Genomic DNA, 13835 nt, shown 5'->3' on the forward strand with positions numbered 1-13835 from the left:
ATCTAACATGGTATCAGAGTTTTAGGTATCGAATTTACGGGAAAGACTAATAACAATAGAAGAAAGAAAAAGTTTAAAAGTATTATATTTTATAAATTTGAAATAGTATTAGATTTTGAAATCAAAATGTAAAATCTCAAAATAAATTTACAAGAAAAAGTAAATTAATTATGTTTTAAAATAGTGTGAAAAAAAAATTACAAATTAAAAAGAGAATTAACTTATTTTTGTTTACTTTTTCTCATCATAATTAGTCTTGAAAAATTTATAATTTTAATAGTTAATATTTAAAATTATGTTTCATAAATAATATTTATTTAATTATTATATAAATTATAACATGCAGACTTCTATGAATTTAGAATAGTTCTATTCATAAAAATTTCATATCATTATACGGTTATATATTATTGAAAAAATAAATAAAATAAGCCTCTATTTACAATAAGCCCTGAACAAGCGCCCTCTTGCCCGGCCTAACCTGGCCTCGTAAGGCAAATAACTGACCCCCCTTGCCAATAATACATTAAGGCTTTGTTTGTTTGGGGATTAGATTTTAAATCCATTGTTCATCCAATTTTTTCTTCTAAAAAAATATGAAATCAAATAATTATTTTTTATTTTTTATGTAATACTAAAAATAAATTTTACATTCAAAACATCACATAAATACCTATTTATATCACATCATACAACTATTCAAATTCAAAATTTTTACTATTCAAATCTTAACTCAAAATCTAAACCTCCAAACAAACACACCCTTCATCCTTAGCCTTCGGGTTTTAATCAAACTTCATAATCCAACAATATACGCTATTATCAATACTTATATGCTATTATCAATACTTTGCATCCGAGTACAGAGGAGGATCCACCTTTGGTGGGACGGTGGTACGTGCCACCAGTGACTTTATTATACCAAAGGAAATTTTTTATGATTTAATAAATGCTCCCACTAAAAAATTGTAGCCCTGCTTAAAATTTAAAATTGCATCATTACCCTAAAAACTTAATCGGATCATTTAAAATTTAAATTTTAAAATATCATCAATACTCAAATAATTAAAATTCAATCTAATTAAAATAATTAATTTATATTTTAAACATAAATATACAAAATAATACTCCCTCCGTCCCACAACTATAGTGTGCGTTGTGTTTGACACGATATTTAAGGAATATTGATATTATATTGGTAGCGGGTAAAAAAATTTGTGTGAGTGTATTATTGTAAAAAGTAATGACAAATTGTGTAATAATAATGAAAAAAGTAAGGATAGTTTTATAGATATGATTATTTAAGGAAATGAGACTATTGTTTTGGGACGAACAAAAATGGTAAATAAGACTATTGTATTGAGACGGATGGAGTATTATATTATTATTAATTTTTAATAGATCGAGTCTTATAATTTATTCTATTTTTAAGTTTATATACCGTGCAATCAGAGAAAAAAAAATTTTGGATCCGCCACTGCCCGAGTAGAAGTAAGTACCTTTCCAATGGCCTCGAATAAAGTTTGATTAAACGTGGCTGCGGTTAGAATAACTTGCGGAAAGCTGGTGGCGCCGGGGACTAAAGTCGAAAACTTTGTTCCCGGCCCAATATTCGACACTCCATGCAATGCCTCGGACCACCACCAGTACCCGGGTATACCAAGCCGACCCACCCCTTTCGAGCTATCCGCCAACCACCCAATTTTTTCCGGCAATGTCAGCTGGCCTACCAAATCTGCGACTCTCGCCGCCACGTCCAGCTTTGTGTTGCAGAAGCCGTAATTTCCAGGGGGGTCGCAGGCGAACCGCTGACCGGAAACCGTGCCCGAGCTGACCAGGGCAGCGCAGAGAATTGCCAGGCACAGAGAAGCCATTGCAATGGAGAGCTGTGAATTTAATGTAAAAATTAGTGAATGTATTTATATATAGAGATGGAGGAGATGTGTTATCTTTTATGAAATAAAATGCAATTAAATATAATTTCCTATGTAGAGTAAATTTGGGCTTGCTTGATTGTGTTTTTGTAGTCGTTTTTGTATTGGGTAAATTATAATAATATTTTTTTTCCTTTGAAAATATAATAGTAAATATTTATTTTAGATTTAAAATGTTTTGTAGAAAATATTTTCTACTTGCTACTTTGTAAAAGTAACCAAGATATGAATGATTAATAGTGGAAATAGAATCTTAGGTCATCCGTATTTGAGGATTTTTTACAAATTCTTTTTATTATTCAATTTATTTATTTATTTCCAAAAATATTGATTTAAAATAGTTATTTTTTTATTTTTTATATTACATTAAAATATAATTTTAAATTCAAAATATTATATCAAATAATTATTTATATTAAATCAAATAATTATTCAAATTCAAACTTATTATAACATTTAAACCAAAAGATAAAATCCTTCCATTTTCTCCCTTCTCTTTCATGTTATACTCACCGTCACAATTCAAAATATTATTTTTATCAATTTTTTTTGTTCCATTAAAAATATTCATTTTTTTCTTTTAAAATAAGTAATTATACACTAAAATAAGTAATTTTTTTCTTTTACACGTAAAATTACTTTATAAGATAACTAAAAATAGAATTAGTATGACTAATTAATTATAGTTAATTAATTTTATTAAATCAAAATATATTCAATATTATATTCTTTTATGAAAAAATAAATTTTATAATATATAAAATATTAGTAAATATTTAAATAAAATAATATATATAAAAAATAACAAAAACTAAATATTTTTATCATGTTTTAATTAAAACAGAAAACAAAAAGCAAAATGTGCCATGTTACTACCGAATTGCTTTGCAGCTGGTTCTCCTTGTTGACTTTAAAATTTGTAATTCTTTTTATTATTTTTCTATATTAAAGGTGACGGGGAGTTTTCTTCAGTGGAGAAACTTCCAATAAATTCTTTCATTTTATTTATATTTTGTCAAAATATAAAAACCACATTAAACAATATCGTATCACTTCAAGATCTTTTTCTAAGTCGATGCAATTAATAAAGAATTCAAAAAATATGAACATGTAACTATTGAGCTCGTCGATTCGTGTCGGGTTCGTATCGGATTGAATACTTTAAATGGGTTAAATTACTCAATTCTAACTCGATCCGTTTATTATCGTGTCGGGTTCGGGTTGATCCATTTATTATCGTGTCGGGTTCGAATGGACTGTGTTGACCTGTATACATAATTAAGTCGATTTTTTTTATTCAAATTAAATAATTTTTTATTGTGTTGTCGTGTTATGTTAGTTTTTATTAGTTTGAGCGTAAATTAGGTTGAATTATTTAAAATTGAACTTAATTTAAATTAATTTATGAGAAATTATTAAATAATGATTATTATATATATATATAATAAATATATTAATCAATATTAATATATTATCATCGGATTGTCGTGTCGGGTTCGAGTTGAGAGCCTCAACCCTAATCCGACCCATTTATTATCGTGTCGGATTCGTGTCAATCTGTATACATAATCGAATTGAAATCTTTGATCCAAACCCAATTATTTCGTGTCGGATCGTATCAAATTGTCATATCGGATCAGTTTTTGGCAGCTCTACATGTAACACTACTAGCTAATATAATGATTATTATTATTATTATTATTACTACGATGAATAGTTAACTTGGATTACATAAGTTGTAAAATGTACACCAACCAACAATTGGTACAAATTATTATCAATCAAATCATTTCCACCATAATCAATCAATCTTCCCATACATTTTTCACTACTCCCTTTCCCATTCTTTCTCATTCCCAAGAAAGAAGAAAAAAGAGAGGTAAGAATGACATATTTTCTTTTGATAAAAATTCCCAAAAATAAAAACTAAAAATAGCCATATATATCATATTTAAATATCCAATAAATCTCCCTCCAAATTATTTTCAAACCTTGACACTCAAAGAATGCTTCAAGCTTCCCACATGAAGAATATGTTCTCCCAATCCAACTTTTTTATTTCCATTTTCATCTGTCACACTCAAATGTTTGCAGATGTCGACGTCGAATCTCACAGTCTTTTCCCCCGTCGGCGCCAAATGTACCTTGTCGAATGCCAAGAGTTGCTTCTGAGGCGCATTGTGCACTTGAGGGGGAGTCGAGAAAAGGAACACCGTGTGGCTACCGCTCATCATCCCTTCGTTTCTCACGTTCAAATGAACGTCGAACGCCAAATTCCTACAATTATCCTCCGTGGCATCCAACGATTCGCATGCCGCGGAGCGACACACGTGTTGCTCTTCCAACGGAACCGATATAATCTTAGGGGCTTTCACTAGGGTGTGGCTAAATTCGGAGTAGCTTATCCCGTCTCCGAAAGCATACACTGTCGGTCCCTTGTAGAAACGGTATGTCCGGCCGGGGTAGCCTCGGCTAGGATCCGCACGCATATGCATATCCGTCATATCCACCTTGTCCGCGTACGATTGCGGATACCAAGTCATCGGGAGCCTTCCGCCTAGAATAATTTTCGTAACATAAGAACTAAGAAATATACCGTCGATTTTTTTTTTTTTTTTTTCTAATGTCGATTTGAGTTGAGTCGAGAAAGATTAAGCTTACTCGGGTTGTAACGTCCGAAGATAACATCGGCGATGGCTGCTCCCCCGGCTTGTCCCGGGAAGCCGACCCAGAGGATGCTGGTGACTTTCGGATCGTCTTTGGCGAACTGTACGTCCATTCCGCCTCCCGACATTATTACAAGAATCACCGGTCCCTTCGATGCCTTTGCAACCTCGGACACCAAAAGTTGTTGTTTTCCGGGGAGTGTAATGTTTACTCGGTCTTGGCTTTCCCTCTCGATGGATTGATCCGATCCCATGACTAATATAACAGCATCCGCACCGGCTGCTATCTTCTTGGCGTCGTCAATCTGAGCAGTTCCACAAGATACGTCTGCGCAGCCTGGCTGGTATTTTGTCGTGCTCACAGACGCCGCTAGGCCTTGAAGAGGAGTCGTAATTTTGCACGGCACGCCTGCAAATTTGATAACGATACTCAAGAACTGTTAAACTCGAGCTCGAATTTGAATTCAATCTAGCTAACATTTTGCAATAATGGTACTAGGAGCGAGAGCAACGTACCTTCGTAATTTCCTAACATGGTTTTTGTTGCATTCGCATTAGGACCGATGACGGCCAAGGACTTGATGGATTTAAACGGCAGAGAGCCGTCGATGTTCTTGAGCAAAACGATTCCTTGTCGAGCAACTTCACGTGCAAGTTCTTGGTTCTCCGGCGTGCACACATCTTTTGGGCCGAGATTTCCGTATAGTTGCTTGCTCGGATCACCATCGAAGAACCCCAATCTCATCAGCGTCGCAAAGTTGTTCGACACGGCTTTGTTAATCGTGGTCTCGTTGAGCAGCCCTTTGTCGACGGCTCCCTGAGCATATTTGCTGAGGAAGGAACCGCAATTGAGATCCAAGCCGGAGTTCACAGCCAAAGCAGCCGTCTCCTCCGGAGTTTTCGTGTACTTTTGGCTGTTGAAAATCACGTCGAGAGAATCGCAATCCGACACAATGTACCTAAACGGATCGAAGAAAACAGAACCGTTCAATGTTTTTCGAATCGTTTAGTAAACGTAAGCTTCGCGATTGAGTTTATGTTTTGCAACGAAGTTTGCTCGTCGTACCCGTTCAACTTCCATTGGTCGCGAATCACACCGGCTAAGAAGTCGTAGTCGCCGCAAGTTGGCTTGCCATTCACTTGATTGTACGAGCACATGACACTTGCGACGTTTCCGTCGAGAACGCAGCTCTTAAATGGCGGGTTGAACGTATCGTCCAAATCTTGTTGTGTCACCTAAGTACGGAAACTAATCGATTAAAAATAGCGTTATGTTGGTCGACTCCATAATATATAAATTAATAATAGGTAAAATTGCTCAAAATTTTTTTGTATTTTCGAAACTCAGCGTTATGTTGGTCGACTCCATAATATATAAATTAATAATAGGCAAAATTGTTCATAATTTTATTGTGTTTTCGAAACTTAGCATAAATTCGCCTTTTATTTTAAAAAATTACATGGCGCCTCCTTATATTTTAAAATTTTTGCATGAAACCTATGTATAGTTTCTAAACTCAGCGTAAATTTTCACTCTACTTTAAAAAATTGCATGGCGTTCCCCTTATACTTTAAAAAATATTGCATAAAATACCCTGTCAAGCAAAACATATAGATAGGAAATCATCTTCTCATCACACAGGGAAGGTTTCATGATGGTGGGGGTTTCATACAACGTTTTTTAAAGTATAAAGGTTATCATGCAATTTTTAAAATATAAAAAAATTTTATGCTAAATTTCGAAATCACGGAGAAGTTATGAACAATTTTACCTTAATAATATATATCCTTTTACCTTAGGTTTTACGTGAGATAATCAATTTCAATTTAAATTTTTATGTAAGATAATCATTTAACAATATGCGTACCAGAGCATTGAAGGTGTATCTTTGTATCCCCTTCCAGTTATCGACATCGTAGGCCGTGTAGTGCTTGCAGCACGCCGCGACTTTGAGCCCGTCTTTATTGCCATCGTCGCGCTGCTGCAAGCCGCGCACATACCCGGCGCCGTATTTGCTAGTGAGCACGGGGTCTTCCCCGGGGGTCTCCTGTCCTCGACCCCATCTCGGGTCGCGAAATATGTTCACGTTCGGGGACCAAAACGTCAGCCCGGCTAATCCGACGTTGTGCATCGCCCGTGCCTCGGTCGAGACCACCTAATCGGCGACGAACATGTCGAGATTATGTCGTAAATCTTTTTCGACTAATTCTTAATTACATAAAATTGATCAGCCTCATTGAGAGCGACTAAGTAATTAAATTAGAGGTATAGAAAATTGATTGTATTGGTTAAGCTGTCTTAATCGGGCATTAACATCGTTTTGATCGATCTCTGTCTGTGTGTCTTTGTGGTCTTTCTTTTTCCATAAAGCTGTGGAAATTTGAAGAATGTTGAGTTTGTGGAGCTTCAATAATGGCGCCAACGACTACTTTGAAGAAAAAGGTAAAATTCTATGGATGATTTATTATTATTAACAACTCCACTCTGCTTCATTTTATCATGTGACAACGTCCATTACACGACACCATATATACATATTTATTTATTTTTTTATTTTAATTTAATTTATTTTTTTTTAATTTTATATCCTATCCTATCATATCATAATATATGTCTATATTGTATTATTATGCACAACAGCTAGCTACATTCATAATTGCACACAATATTCACATCTGCCCATAATTGCACCCAACCCCTAATGTAGAAACCTTTTATTCTAAGATTTGTTTTACTCTTTGATCTTTAATTATAAACTAACATTTGGAAAAAATAAAAAATAAAATAATTAATTAAAATAATATGACAGCGTATACTAGCCAAGGATAAATGACAAAATTAGGGATTTGTTTATATTAACTTTTTACATTCTATATATATATATATATACTTTATTGAAATACTTGTTGGACATAGTAATTTAAATGAAGATCAGATTTTAACTTTAAAAGAAAATATATTGTAAGATTAAATAATAAAAAAATAAAAGAAAACTTCAATCAAATTGACATTATAAAAATGATTAACAAAATCATGGGATTAGTTTTTTTTTTTTTTTTTCCTTTTTCAAAATGAAGTTTACATTTTGACGGTGTTAATAAAAATACAATATTTTTTCTCAAAAATTATTATACATTCAAATATTGCTTCTTTCGTCGGCCTTTAAAAGCTCATATTTATATTTTGCGTCGTCACTGTACTTCACATTAAAAATATTATTATAATTTTTTTGTGCAAAATGTATTATATTAATATTATAAGACAGAAATATTTTTTTATTTTTTATTTTTAATTTGTATTAAGTTTTATAATAATTTGAGTGAGACCTTAGAGTCGGATAGATGTAGTATTTAAATTAAATTTCAAATTAAAATCTCAAATTTAAATCAATTTAGGGTTAATGATTAGAGATTAGCTACCTTTCCGATGGTCTGAAAGAGGGACTCATTGAAGGTGGCGCCGGTGAGGATGACCTGTGGGAAGCTGGTGGCGCCGGGGACAATGCCGTTGAAATGCACCCCCGGGCCGGTGTAGGAGACGCCGTGCAAGGCCTCCGACCACCACTCGTAACTCGGTATTCCCAGCCGGCTCACCCCCGCCGCCGCGTTCACCACCCACCCGATCTTCTCCGGCAGCGTCATCCGCCCCACCAGGTCCTCCACTCTCTTCTGCACCGCCAACGACGCGTCGCAGAACGTCAAATTCCTCAGCCCCGGATTTCCGGCCACGTCGCACGCGAACGCCGCCCGCCCCGGCCCCTGCGCCGCCGCACCCACGGCGGCGCAGGCAATAATAATGCACACAATCCCACACACCCCCGCCACCGCCATTATTGTGTTTTAATTATTTTTTCAATATATGTATATATAATACAAAGAAATAAAAACAAAATTAAAGCAGTGGCGGGATGAGCGGAATGGGGAAAATTTTGCAATTGGATTTATAGAAATTGAGAAAGTTTGGAATCTTTGGATTTGAATTAATTTAGAGTTTTGTTTGGTTGCAACCCGTGATGTATGAGTTTTTTTTTTTTTTGGCCTTGGGGTCCATAAAACGCCGACTTGTCCACTGAGAGGCACCAGGGAATCTCTCTCTCTCTCTATTTCTCTCTCTCTCTCTCTATATATATATATATGTATGTATATATCTTACGGCAGTTGTGTCTGAAGCGTATTTCAGGATATGGAGAGATGATATGTGCTTGGGCTCAGTTAGGGTAATAAAAAACACTTGCTCGATTTGAAAATGGCGAGATGGGGATGGCGATAGATACATTTTTTGTTGTATATATAGACAGCACAGCCTGCATCTGCATGGAGACTTGGAATTATGAAAAAATAAAATAAAGTTATTTATTTGGTCCCGGGATTCGATATCCAGAGATGATCGTAGCCGTTTAAAACTTGGAGCCTACAATATTGACGGTCGAGATTGATTTACTGAGGCGGCTGTTCAATTTTGACCTTTCGGCTTTTCAGGCTGACAAGCCGAGCCGATGGGTGAGGAGGGTATTGTGGTCAATTCTCTATATTTCTCATCTTCATTGATAGTACTAATTTTTGTCATTTTTATATGTAATAATTGATATTTTTATTTTATATATATATCATATATTATTGAAATAAATCAATTTCAAAATTAATGTACATAATAAAAGTAAAAAATTAATTTATAAAAAATAAGAATAACAAAATAGGTAATTAAAAATATATATACAATAAGTATGAAACTACTACAATAAAAATAAATATTTTATATGTTAAAACTTATCATAGCTTTTGTATAAATTCTCCAAAATATTCTTTCAAATCAAAAAATTTGATATTTGAACATAGTTTATAAAATTGAAAAATCTATTAAAATATTATTTTAACAACCAAATTAATTTATTTTTAAAATAAAATGTATATATAATAAGAATAAAAGAAATAATTACTAAAAATATAATAAATAATTAAAAAATACATACATTGTAATCTTTTCTTTGCTTTTTCTTTTTTTTCAAATTTTTTTCTTATTTTTTCTGTATCATGATATAAATATTAGAATCAATTAATAGAAAAAAAATAATAATAAAAATAAAATAATAAAATCAACATAATACAATAGATATGCATAATCAAGTTTTAAATTTTAAAAATTTAACAAATTTTTTTATTGTTAGAATTTTATTATATATATTAATTAAAAAAATGCAATTCCTTTGTAAGAACACGAAGAACGACCACAGATTATATTCACAAATAAAATATAAAAAAATACGATATAAAAATAACATAAAATTTACTATAATTAAATTGCATATAATAATCCTTAAAAAATGCATGTGAATACGTCATAATCACCACTATATCAACCAATGAAAATAACAATTTTATTAAAAAAAATTAAGATAAAAAAAAAAGCCAAAGAAATTTGTCATGTTTTATAAAATTCTGATTGAACTATAAATTTCTGGTCGCAAATCTCACCGTTGTATTAAATAAGAACCGAATCATGAACTCTCCCTAAAAAAATTTAGCTTAATCCGGTGTTAACAAAGCAATATTTTTGTATTATTCTTCTAATGTTCATATTCTTCTTATAATCATTCTTTCTTTCGTATTTTCTTTTATCAAAAAATTAAAGAGAATATATTATGATAAATAAAAAGAATACAAATTTTTAAAAAAAAATCAAAAATTTTAAAATTGAACAATATATATAATTAAAAGTTAAAGTATATATAGATAATAAAACACTGATTTTATCCATATTTTTGTTATTTATTATCCCAATAAATCATAATTTTATTGGATTATTTTGTTATTCTAACAAATTTTAATAAATTATTCAAATTTAATATTTAAAAAATAAAATAAGATTTCAAAATTATGAGAATTGAGAAATTGAAATGTATTATGAAATATATATATATTACTATATAATATGATATATAATACTATATGATATATGATATATATGATTATACATCACGTAGTACCTAACCAAAGTCTCTTTTATAATATTAGTTTATATTAAATATAAATAAATAAACGTGTTTATTTATCTATTTACATTATAGAAAATTTATTTTGTATAAAATAATATTTATATTATATATTTTTTTTATTTGATTATAAATTTTAAAATATTTAAATATATATTTTAATTTTTTAACTATATATATTAAATTTATTTTAAAATTAATAATATTATTGATTATATAAAAAAATAATATAATAATATAATAATTCATTATTATTAATTAATTAATTATTATTTAAATATTGTATTGCTAATGAAAGGATTAAATTGAAGCCGAATGGAGAGAGTATTTAAATTTAGGTTTTTAATAATATGTATGAATAATCAAGCTCTTTTTTTCCCCAAGTTATCGCTTGCTTGTCCTTTACATTATTGAGAATTTAGAAATTGTGTGACTTTATTTATACCTTGTATTTACGTTACAATGTTCTATTTAAAAGTATACATATATATATAGAAACAATCATTTAACTTATACCATACAATCCAAAAGTAAATATATCCAAATTTGGTCCCGTAAAGAATGACTCGGTGGTGTAGGGGTTGAACTTGTAGGTTCAAACCCCCGACGTTTCAGGTCACCTGCCACACATGGTTCGTCTAGTGTTACTTTTTCGTTAGACTTGATTTGCACGATATTATGTTCGACCGGGGATTTATCCAGTGGGTTCCCACGTCATAAAAAAATATATATATATATATATCCAAATTTGCATAATGTTATTTATGGTGTCTATTTATTGGCCTTTTTGGTGGAAGAAAAAATAAACTAGTTATGCTTTCACTTTTTACCCTTTGTTTGGTATTCAACTAAAAAACAAATCACTATTTTTTTATTTTTATAATTTTTAATAGAAATATATACTCTAATTTAATATATTTTTTTTACTATTTTTATTTGTCCATTCAAAATATCTATTTACTATTGTAAAATAAAAGAAAATCATTTATAAGTATAAAAATACTTTTAATTTTTACAAAAATATTAAAATTATTTTACATATTTTACTTACTAATAAAAATTACTATTGTTTAATTTACTAAAAGGTATAAATTAATACATGAAGTTGGAACAAAGAGAATATTTTAATAATATTTTATTGGTAAGTGAAAATGTATAAGAGATTTTGATATTTTTTTTGTCATTTGATTTTATGATAAAATAATTGTATGTTTGTAAGAGTGTGTTTGTTTGAGAGTTTGGATTTTGAGTTGTCATTTGAATAGTAAAAATTTTGAATTTAAATAGTTGTATGATATGATATAAATGTGTTAATGAGATATTTTGAATGTAAAATTGACTTTTAGTATAATATTAAAAATAAAAAATAAGTACTCCCTCCGGTCCCAGTCCAAAGGGACCCTTTAAGATTTTATAGTAGATTAAGAAATAATAATATTTTATTAGTCAGTGGAAGTGTGTAAGAAATTTTGATATTTTTGCCATTTGAATTTATGTAAAAAGTGATTGTATGTGTAATGATATGTTTGTATTTTAGGTAAAAGTTAAGAGGCTGTTTGGTTCGTGGATTTGGTGGGATTCTATGAGATTTGGATTTTAAAATCCTAATGAATCCATGTTTGGTTATAAAATTGATAATGAAATTTTAAGTGCATGGGATGTTAATCCTGCAAATGCAGAGTTTTTCAGTAACAGTGTACCCTGTTACTTCAAAATCCCATGTGATTGCATTTTTCATTTTACTATTATATCCTCCCATAAAAAAAATTATATTTCTTTTCCTTTTTAATATTAAATGTATATAAATATATATATTTACATTTAAATTATATTTTATTAGTTCTATAAAATATAATATTATATTTAAGCATATTACTACAAATTATATATTTATTTATAAAAATATTATATATATTTAATTCTTTTACTAATGATAATTTAAATAAATTAATAATTTAAAATATCAATTAATAATTTAAATTTATTTTAATGTTGTATTAATTTTGTATTTTTAGTTTAAATTGTTTTTTTTTATATTAAATATGAGAAAGAATGTCGATATTATAAAAAATAATTAAGTTGTCATATTTTTTAGTGTATAGATTATATATCACAATATATATTTTGTATGAATATATATTATATATTTTATTATCAATCGAAAATCATATTAAATTTTTTTTATTAGAATACACTAAATTTAGTAAAAAATAAAGTTTATGAAAGAAAATGTAAAATTTAATTTATCACAATAAATAAAACCCGTAGAATGATAATTATGTCATTTAAAATATCAAAAATCAAAATCCTTGAACCAAACACTCCAACCAAATACAGGATTCCAAATCTAAATATAATAAATCCTATCACATATAAATCCTACTGCAAAATCTCAATCCCATCAAAAAAGTCTTTGAACCAAACAGCCCCTAAGGGTATTTTGGTATGTGTGTATGATTACTTTTATTATAATAGAAAAGAAATATTTTGGAGTAAGACGAACAAAAATGATAAAAATGGTACTTTGAGTTGGGATGAAAGGAGTATTTGATTTGATATTTTTAGGGATTTTTTTTTTTTTTTGATGAATATTGAAAATTTATTGTAATCCTTAAAACAAATACATAGTAAGTAAATGTTAAGAGTATTTTGATATTGGTGTACAATTATTTTTACTAAAATATGAAATTAATACTTTTGAATGAGACAGATAAAAATGATAAAAAAATACTTTTAATTGGGAGAAAAATAGTATTTATTTTATATAAAATAATACTACCTCTGTCTGCATGCAAGAGTTACATTTATATCTTACACTATTGTAGTTAATATTAAAAATATTTTTATATTTGTATAATTTTTATATAAATGTCATTATATTAATATTATAAAACAATAATTGAAATATTTTTGCTTTTTCTTTTCACTGATTTTGTATTATATTTTGATATATTAAGTAATATTTAAAGATCAATATACAAAAAATAAATATAACATTTGGGAACGGACGAAAAGAGTATTAAATCTATGTAAGCAAAACTCAATGTAAAAACTCAAATCAAAATCTTACATTCGGTCATCGAAAAAAGACTCAATACACAAAAATGATACTCCCTCCGTCCCAACTCAAAACACATTTTTTACCATATTCATATATCCTACTCAAAAGTATCAATTTCCTATTTTAATAAAAGTAATCATATAACAATACTAAAATACCTTTAACTTTTATCTAAATTACAAAT

At 29.5% G+C, this 13835-nt stretch overlaps 1 protein-coding gene across 1 annotated transcript; it reads right to left on the reverse strand.

Annotated features, from left to right (window-relative positions):
- Window positions 1-3705: 3705 nt before the first annotated feature.
- Window positions 3706-8625, reverse strand: LOC127252601 (beta-xylosidase/alpha-L-arabinofuranosidase 2-like). Its single transcript, XM_051276842.1, has 6 exons — window positions 8021-8625; window positions 6469-6756; window positions 5667-5836; window positions 5117-5559; window positions 4596-5009; window positions 3706-4491 (listed from the first exon to the last, which is right to left on the reverse strand). Exons 1-6 carry the CDS (start codon window positions 8429-8431, stop codon window positions 3920-3922), a joined length of 2298 nt encoding a protein of 765 aa, XP_051132799.1. The 5' UTR covers window positions 8432-8625; the 3' UTR covers window positions 3706-3919.
- Window positions 8626-13835: the final 5210 nt, after the last annotated feature.

The sequence above is a fragment of the Andrographis paniculata genome, unplaced genomic scaffold, assembly GCF_009805555.1.
Source record: "Andrographis paniculata isolate CXL003 unplaced genomic scaffold, ASM980555v1 Contig46END, whole genome shotgun sequence".
NCBI classification, from domain to species: domain Eukaryota; kingdom Viridiplantae; phylum Streptophyta; class Magnoliopsida; order Lamiales; family Acanthaceae; genus Andrographis; species Andrographis paniculata.